The sequence below is a fragment of the Stegastes partitus genome, unplaced genomic scaffold (genome assembly GCF_000690725.1).
Source record: "Stegastes partitus isolate 25-593 unplaced genomic scaffold, Stegastes_partitus-1.0.2 Scaffold10, whole genome shotgun sequence".
Classification (NCBI taxonomy): domain Eukaryota; kingdom Metazoa; phylum Chordata; class Actinopteri; family Pomacentridae; genus Stegastes; species Stegastes partitus.
In genome coordinates this window covers 354,240-363,387 of record NW_007577741.1, presented here as the reverse complement: position 1 = coordinate 363,387, position 9,148 = coordinate 354,240, and the positions used below count along the sequence as shown (strand labels likewise).

General features: G+C 42.4%; 1 protein-coding gene across 2 annotated transcripts; it reads right to left on the bottom strand.

Annotated features, from left to right (window-relative positions):
- Nucleotides 1–1,984: 1,984 nt before the first annotated feature.
- abhd14a (abhydrolase domain containing 14A) lies at nt 1,985–8,015 on the bottom strand. Of its 2 annotated transcripts, none has more exons than XM_008285282.1 (6): nt 7,676–8,015; nt 7,220–7,326; nt 4,906–5,186; nt 4,585–4,700; nt 3,470–3,705; nt 1,985–3,184 (listed from the first exon to the last, which is right to left on the bottom strand). In XM_008285282.1, the coding sequence occupies exons 3-6, from the start codon at nt 5,166–5,168 to the stop codon at nt 2,993–2,995; spliced, it is 807 nt and encodes a 268-aa protein (XP_008283504.1). In that variant the 5' UTR covers nt 5,169–5,186; nt 7,220–7,326; nt 7,676–8,015; the 3' UTR covers nt 1,985–2,992. The 2 variants fall into 2 exon arrangements, with proteins under 2 accessions (XP_008283504.1, XP_008283514.1); XM_008285292.1 differs by having other exon boundaries at nt 7,220–7,323.
- Nucleotides 8,016–9,148: the final 1,133 nt, after the last annotated feature.

Here is a 9,148-nt window from a genome sequence, read left to right as displayed (position 1 = left end):
GATCTCAATCCTGGAGAACATTAGTGGAGCAAGGAGACCAACAAACCTGACTCAGTTCCACCAGTTCTGTCAGGAGGAATGGGCCAGAACTCATCAAACTATTGTGAGAAGCTTGTGGAAAGAAACCCAAAACGTTTGACCCAAGTCATAGGGTTTAAAGGCAACGCTACCAAATACTAAAGAGATGGATGTGAACTTCTGACACTATATAGAAAGACACATAACCTTTTTTTTTTCTTCTCACTGTCTGACATTAAATCAGACTAAACTTTTCCTGTTTTAGGTCAGTCAGGATTACCAACATTACTTCTATTTGCTAAATGCCAGAATAATGAGAGAGAGATTTTTTTATTATTACTTTCTTCAAATGCAGAAGTTTGCATACATGGTTGGTTCCTTCCCACCATTGCAGATGGCATCCCAAGGCAACTTTGGATTGTTGGGTTCTCTATTCAAATTCATACATTCTTCACCTTACTATGCTACACGCTATGAGATGACATACAGACATGGAAAAAAATACTAGACAACCCTTGTTTTCTTCAATTGAAATCCTGGTATCACTAAAGGTATATTACCTGAAGAATACAATGCTGATTTCATAATACTTTGTGTCCTATTTGACATCCTTTAGCTGAATTGTATTCCCTGTAGGGTCTATAAGAGGCCATTTCATGTCATAAGCAACACTGCACATGTAAAGGCCTGGAGTGGTTTCCTGCTTACATTCAAGCCGTAGCACAACTCAGAAGTTATCAGCTCTCACATAATGTCTAAAACAAAAGAATTATGTGAAGCTACAAAGGCAGCTATCTTGGCGCTGCTGGAATTTCGCATGAGTGAGAGACAGGTAGCTACAAAATTGAAGATCTCCGAGACAGCCATTCATTACACCAAGAAACAACAAGCCCAACATGGTGCTACCACATTGCTAGTCATGGCAGGAAACGTCTTTATACTCCACGAGATGACCGTGCACCTCCAGGGACCTTCAAAATGAGTGGGCACTATCGAGAATGTCACTTGTTCGGCAAGGACAGTTCGAAAGCGACTTGTTGAAGCTGGACTGAAGTCAATATTCATAAGACAGACTCTGTAGTCTAACCAATAAAAAAGGTCTCTATTAAAAAAAAAATTAAAATGGCTGAATTGCGGAGTGTGGAGGGTGTGCAGGAGCCTCAGTTTCGCATCTCTGCTTTTTGCAGATGACATGATTCTGTTGTTTTCACCAGACGGTGATCTTCAGCGGGCACTGGGGCAGCGTGCAGCCGAGTGTGAAGCGGCCAGAATGAAATTCAGCACTTCCAAGTCTTTAAGTTTTCTTTTGAAAACCAGTGCATTTCTTCCTCTGTGTTGAAGGTGAGTTGTTGCCTCAAGCCAAATTCTTGGGATCTCGTTCATACTTGAAGGGAAAATGGAGCGTGAGATGGACGGATGGAGTGGTGGGATTACTGGACCGTAGTGGTGAAGACCCGAAGCTCGAATCTTTCTTCAGCCTTTGTTCCAACCCTAATCTACGGTGTTGAGCCCTGGGTTGTGACCAAAGGAATGAAGTTGCTGATAAGAGCAGCCGAAATGGGTTTCTTCCGTCGGGTGGCTGGTCTCAGCTCGGAGTAGAGTTGCTGAAAAGAGGCGGTTTGAGATCTGACTAGGATACCTGCTTCCTTTGGAGGTTTTCCAGCCCGTCCAAATGAAAGAGACACAGGGTAGACCCAGAATTTACGAGAGGGATTTCATGTCTCACCTGGCCTGGGAAAGCCTTGGGATCACCCAGGAGGAAAGAGGAAGCAGTGCTGCCTGGGTAGAGGGACGTCTGGAACGACCTGCTCAGGCTGCTGCCACCACAACACAACCCTGGACACGCAGAAGAAAATCTGTTGTGCAAGAACACCTAATTCTAGTATTCAAAGTGCTACCTTAAAGTAAAGGTGCTAAAGCAGAATACACATTCACAATCAAAAGTAACACACATTCTGAGCGTTAGTATGTTAAAGTCGTGTTTATGTATTAACATGGAGAGAAAAAAAGACTTCAGTACAACTTTGTCCAAAGTGCACTCAAACTTAAACAAGTTGTGCCTTGATTCATACATTTAACAAAAAAAAAAAAAAAAAAGAAACATGCACGAGTGAGTCAAACACTTTCTCTTCAACAACGTTTTGGCTGTACGAGCCGGCAACACAATAAAGCTCCAAACAACAAATCATACAACAGCTCCACACACGGCATGGAGTCAACTGAAACATACAAAGAACAGCTTTCTTTGTTTTTATTTTAAGCAATGCACGCATCTTGAAGTTTTTTTCGTGATTGTCCAAACTTATTGCAAATATATTACATATAACTTTATTAGCACTATATAAATACACGTGACTTGTTTTAATTGTTTTTTTTATACGACCCATACTCTTTTATACACGTTTATTACAGTATGCATCAATTCTGTTTGCTTTTGCGGAACACAGCAAAGGTTTGTTGGAAGCTGGAACGGCTACCAGATCTTAATCTACGAGACTTTCAAATGAGAAACTAACAGAAGCTATTAAATACAGGCAACTGCTACGTCTGCATATCTGCAGTCACCGACGTGTCACCTACAAAAATGGCAACGAGGAAGCGAACACATTCCATGTTTGTACATGCAACGAGGGACATGAAACACATGAAACAAGACTCACGACTGTGCACGTCTGATGCTATTTTTTTTTTTTTTTTACAACAAGCTGAGATGAACTAGTCTGATATTTTTAGGTGAAAACACTGAAAAATAATACATTCAAAATGGCAACATCTGGTTTGTACTGTTAAGTGTAAGATTTTTACACGATATTTTCGACTTCTGTACCAAACATCTTTTTTCGGGTGATGATGATGATATGAGAATAATGCTGATCTTAGTACCTTTTTTAGCAAAGCTGTCATCACATTAAATCACGGATTAGAGGAGAAGTCTTCCTCTTTCTTTTTTCCCCTCTTTTGATTTCCTCCTCGGCTACACATCTCTCTTCAGCGTGCTGAGGAATTCAATCAATCCTTGGTGAAACTCTCTGGGTTTGTCCATGTAGCAAGCGTGGCGAGCTCCTTCTAGCTTTAGCACGGAGCGATTTGGAAGCTGTAACAGGTTCTTGTGGGACTGGGCCCCCATGTTTGTGTCCAGGGCTCCAAACACAATCAGAGTGGGAGTCTGGAAAGCACACAAAGTCAAAGAGGGAGAATATACGATGTAAAAAGTATTCATACAGCAGTGGGCAGCGACACACAACTTACTGACTTACTGTGGATGTAAATCATGACAATGCAACAAAAATACATTGTGTTGGTAACTTTTAAATTCATATAAATATGGACCACAAAAGTACAGAATCAGACTGGGCTGATGATGGTAGAAGTCTTCTACTAACTTTACAGATGGGCCTTTACAAACTTTATAATTCCAGTTAACGCTGTGCTCGTCACAATCCTCCCTCACCTGAATGTTTTGGTATTGCTGTGGAGAGTAGCTTCTGGTGCCGACTGGTGCTATAGGAATGAAGCCGTGCAGCTGAGCGCTGTTCTTCATGAGGAAAGGGATGGAGTAATGTCCGCTCATTGAGGGGCTTAAAAGCACCGCTGCTCTGACACCCAACGACTCCATGAACCTCGAAAGCAGGTCCACCCGATTCTGGTCCGTCTTCAGAGCCTCTGAGTCCGGTGATTTCCCATAGCCTCCAAGTAGAATTTAGTAAAGAGCAGAGTTATATATAGATAATTATTTAATCCCAATACATCACACACAACTGCCACTCAAACGGGTGTAATTTGAAATGTGTGCCCCACCAGCATCTCACTGAATACTGCCTCACATAACAACAATAGGGCAGTTTATTGGCAAACACAGTATAATAATTATAATTTTCCTCTCAGGTGTAACAAACTTGTATCACATGTGCTCAGTTCAGATCAAGCATAAACATCTTCAACCACAAGAGTGTGCTATCAGCTCACCAGAAAACTATAAAAACAGACAAACAAAAAATACTCTAAATGGTTATTCTCGTAGATTAACTGTAACAACTGGACTTGCTTGAGCTCCTTGAAGACGTTTCACCTCTCATCCAAAAGGCTTCATAGTTCTGACTGACTAGTTGGGAGTTCCACATACTGATATCCTAAAGGAGCCACTGAAGCCTGATGAAGCCTCTTGGATGAGAGGTGAAACGTCTTCAAGGAACTCAAGCGAGTCCAGTCGCTATGATTAATCTGCTAGAATAACCATGACCTGGATGACTGAGAATCTTCAGACACTATAAATGGCATTCTGTACATTATAAAACCCTACAGCAGCCTCCTGCTTATGTTAAAATGAGTGTTTGAGTCTACTTGTCTATCAGGTGGCACAACTTAGGAACACTAACTGATTCTATTCCTAAACATTGTATTTTTTGCACATCAGTGTTTTCACCAAACTCATATTCAACGTTGTGCAAACTTATGGTTTGTATTTGTTTGCTTTTACATTACAATTAAATTTAAAGTAATATGTGTATATTGCGTACGATCCAGTTTTAACAGTTCTGATTAGATCCAATAAGGCTCGGGTTCTACCTGGCAGGTCCATGGCTAAGGCTTGATATCCGTTAGTTGCTAGCAGGGCCATGGTACCGAGTTCCTCCCAGGTTTTGGATGTGAAGGCCTGGCCATGCAAGAGGACGACCTGCAGCCTGCACAGAGACGTAAGGTTGTCACTCAAGAGTTTAGAACTAGAGGTCAGTCAATGACAGTATGTTAGAGCAGTATATTGGCAACAGTGCCTGTGTTTGTATGCTTTTCCTACAGATTTCAGTTTATCATCTTCACGTCTGGACTGTTCACTCTCTTTGTAAGTTAATGATTACAGAGACGGAAGCATATCATCTGATCAGATACCTCGGTAATATCTGCCGTCCAGCTGCGTCTATAGGCAAAGCTTCTCGAAAGAACAGCGGAGGGTCGCCTGGCAGCTGACCGGTGCGAATAGACACGTTGATGGTTGGAAGTGGAGGAGGAGGCGTGGCCATCAGGCCCATCCTCTGAGCTTCGAGGGACGGCTCCATGCTGCCCTGACGGATGGACGGCAGCAGCAGGTACAGCAGCAACGTGGCCAACAACACCAGGCCCAGGACCACGAGGCGATTACGCAAGAAATTCATTTCATAAAGATGAAGGAGCTGGAAAAAGTAGCAGACAGTGCATTGTTTGAGATCCCTCATACTGATCCTTTGTTTGACAGTTTATATAAAAGTAGACATCCCCATCCACGGACACCATGGTCACTTGTGTGATGGCTCCGTTTGGTTTTTCTAAAAGCAAAATAACATCGTATTTTTACAGTAATAACCATCATCCCAGCTGGCAGAGATACTAACTGTATTAATGAAATACGAGCAACAGGAACACAAGCCTTCTGTAGGCTGAAGTTGAGAAAGCAGGTGACTAAATCCCATTATTCCAGGATCGTTTTACTTTGATTATGTGGGCCGGCAGACAACAAACTTTCTGTGTGAATCTTGAGAAGAAATGTTTGCCAAAAAAGGTCAAGTACAAGACAGTTTGTTCTTTGGCAAAACGGCATTCCAAAACTGCCACACACCATCGAAATCCAAGAACAGCCTGACTGCTGATGAATCATTCCTGCTCACAGTGCGTGAAGAAGTGCTCTCAAATTTCAGGAGCTCAATTCTGACTTGCCACAGCAGGAAAGTCACATGTGGAATTTACAAAATTAATGATGGCTCAGTTCCCTTTAGTGTTCCAGTAAAGCCTGATCTCATTGTGCACACTCATGGACTCTCAGATTGAGAGCACGTTCCTGCTCAATGCAGAGCTTAGGAATGCCCCCACTGTAATTTAAGACATTTTGGACACTTTGCGAGAAACGTTCCAGGACTGGTGTCACAAAAGATTCAAACCCAAACTACAAACTACAAGTTTTCCCCTTCAGACGATCAACCAGCACGTCTCCAAAGAGATCCTGCAGCGTTTGCTTTGTTCAGAAGAGGCGAGAGTTGTGGCAGGACGAGTCGTGGCTGCTTCACCATGACAACCTGCTCACGATGCCCTGAGCATCCCACAGATCCAGGCTGAGAAGAACATCTCCGTGCTGAAGCAACCTCCCTACTCACCCCACCTGGCTCCGTGGGATCGTTTCCTCTTCCCCAAGGTCAAGGGGGTCATCAAGGGGACTCGTTTAGAAGACGTGGATGCCATCAAGATGGCTGTGACAACAGAGCTGTGGAGGATCCTGGAAAAATCCTTCCAGGAGTGCATGGCGGCGTGAAGGCAGAGAAGGCTGGAGAAGTGACTGCAGGGGGACTACTTGGAAAATGAAAACTTGTAGTGTGGATTTGAAATATATCTTTTATGACACCAGTCCTGGAACTTTTCTGGCACACCTCGTATGGACACTGTCTATAAATGTGCATTTCTGCAGAATCAACCACTGTTCATAACGTTATGATGTTAAACTTACAAGGGTAAGCGTGGAAGCCCAACAGCTTCAGTAGAAGGCAACAAAACATTAAGCTTTTTGGTTCTTTAAGACATTTCACTTCTCAACATCATAATTGTTTCCTACTGAAGCTTTTAGGATCACAATGAACTGGATGACCGAGCGGTGTTTCAGTGGTTAGCACCGTCGCCTCGCAGCGAGAAGATCCCCAGTTTGCGTCCCGGGATCTTTCTGCGTGGAGTCTCCATGTTCTCCCCGTGCAGCGTGGGTTCTCTCCGGGTTCTACGGCTTCTTCTCACAGTCCAGAAACACGTTGAGGTTAATTGGTGATTCTAAATTGTCCGTAGGTGTGAATGTGAGTGTGCTTGGTTGTCTGTCTCCAAGTGTAGCCCTGCCCCTGGGTGACGCTTGGGATGGACTCCAGCCCCCCTTGACCCTATTGAGGATTAAGCGGTGTATAGATAATGGATGGATGACCGAGAATATCCATGGCAAACACGGAAACAACAACTAACCTCATCATTACAAGGAAATAGGAGTTTACATGGAAGAATAGACACTTGGGTCACTGGTGATGTACAGCCAGAAGTGTGCATAGCGGTTGTTCCTTGATGGCGTGACAATGAAATTCAAATACGCTTTCCGTTAGATGTACAGGCGTTGCAAAAAACATGAAAGCATGAAACACATGTATCTGCCTTCCATTCCTATTTCTGTCATTTGAAGCTGCAGCAGCGTCTCTGTGCTACTCACCAGGTGGAGTCGGTTAAGTCTGTGAGGGTTTAGCGTTCAGGGCTTAGGGAGGAGGCTGGGACTGGGACCATGACAGGGAAGCAGCTTTCACATCAGCAGGACCTCTCCTGTGTGGAAGGCAGCCATCATTAGTACACCTGTCCATTTACAGCTATTAGGGGGGGAAAAACCCGTTAACTGGGTAATAAAACCATTTCACAGTTTAAGACTTCAGGTGGCAACTGAATAAAAGCAGAAACCCCAGTTCTGGTAACTTAATCCTCCACTTTACATTTGGAGTGAACACAGTAAGACAATTTAGCCCAAACCCAAAGCTAACAGTAGCTGGTTGTGTGCTGCTAGCTAAACGTCTGCACAACGAGCCGCAGTAGGAGGCAAAGCCCATTATGCAACAGCAGAGGCGAGCATACCGACACTCACACACACACTCACTCACACACACACAGATATGCATACCGATACAGTGAGTGAGACGTGACAGCGATACGAGCCTTTCTTCTTTGTCCTCATGTCTTCTCCATCGCTGCCTGTCAGTGATGGGAAGTGTTGCTAAAAGACTTCGAGGATGCTGGCGGCTAATTTAGCTTCTCAAACTAAGAGGATAAATTGAGTTTAAAGCCAGTTGCACATTTATTTTCGGACAAAAATCCACCTGACACTAGACGAGAAGTTGCCAATCACGTGAGAATAGCCTGGAGATTAAATGCGACACGAGAAAGTCGAGAAACGCAAATAAATTTTAAGGGAATATGTGTCGGGTATGTAATAAATCGCTGTCGGTTTAAGCCGCCTGTTCCTCGTCGAAGCACATTAGGAGCTGCACATAACAACACTAAGCACCATACGTCACTTCCGCCCGATGCTATTAGAACTTTTAATTGAAAATGGTGCATACATGTGAATAAAACGGGTTTTCTTTTAATGTAAACTGGACCTGGATGCTTAATTGTCTTTTAATAAAAACAAACCTTGAACTGCATCTATGTTTGGAAAAGTAATGAGGATTCCTCCAAAAAAGAAGTTTTCTGTTGATTTAAAAAAAAAATACATTTGTGCTGGTTGGTGTGCAGAAATATTTATTTCATACTGACACTGATGCAATGTCAGCCTGCTTTTGATTTTTGTAGTTTACCACCTTATTGCCATAAGACAAGCATGCCAAAAAAACAAACTTCTATGTATTACATGCCACTTTTATAATAACAGCAATTATTATTTATAGAGTTCTTTTTAAAATCCATGTTACACAGACAAGTCATAAAAATATTCTAAAATATGACTAAAGAAAACAAGAGACAATATAGGAAATAAAATTAGAAGACGCTCTTTAATAAAAGTATGTTTTATGAGGGACAGAAAATGAGAAAGACAGAAAATGTATATATTAAAAATTATTTTTAATGATGAAATTCTCCAAAAAGGCAAACATGAAATGTTTTAAATACACAACTCCCAAGTCAAATTTGGTCTGAAGCCACAAAACTGGTACATTTTGGCAATATAAGGCTTTTACACTTCTTGTGTGTGTCATTGAAACAAAGCTGCTTCCAAAACAGAGGTCGAGTTAGACAAACGTTACAATTGTTAAACGGAGGCGTCATCCTGAAGGAAAGTTGCAGGAAGAACAAGACCATATCGTGCACAATCCAAACATACACACGATCACAGTGCGACCAAGAAAAAAAGAAAACATTTTTATGTAGATGATCTTTAATGTTATTGAAGGAATTTCTTTTTTCTTAAGATATTTTAAAAAAAAGTCAAATAAGTACAAGCAGGACCCTGTTTGTAGGTTTTAGTCTATTTAATAATAAGATTTATGTATTTTACTAATGTCAAGTGATTTCCCTGTGGACCCTCACTAGGGTCGTGGGGGGCTGGAGTCTATCCCAGCTGACTCAGGGTGAAGGCAGGTTCACCTGGACAGGT

What these genes read in the sequence shown, in the direction of transcription:
- abhd14a (XM_008285282.1), bottom strand. Translation starts at nt 5,168, where the DNA reads ATGAATTTCTTGCGTAATCGCCTCGTGGTCCTGGGCCTGGTGTTGTTG. An exon ending in GGACGGCAGATATTACCGAG is followed by an intron (nt 4,701 to 4,905) that starts GTATCTGATCAG and finishes GTCTCTGTGCAG; the next exon opens with GCTGCAGGTCGTCCTCTTGC. An exon ending in AGCAATACCAAAACATTCAG is followed by an intron (nt 3,185 to 3,469) that starts GTGAGGGAGGAT and finishes TGTGCTTTCCAG; the next exon opens with ACTCCCACTCTGATTGTGTT.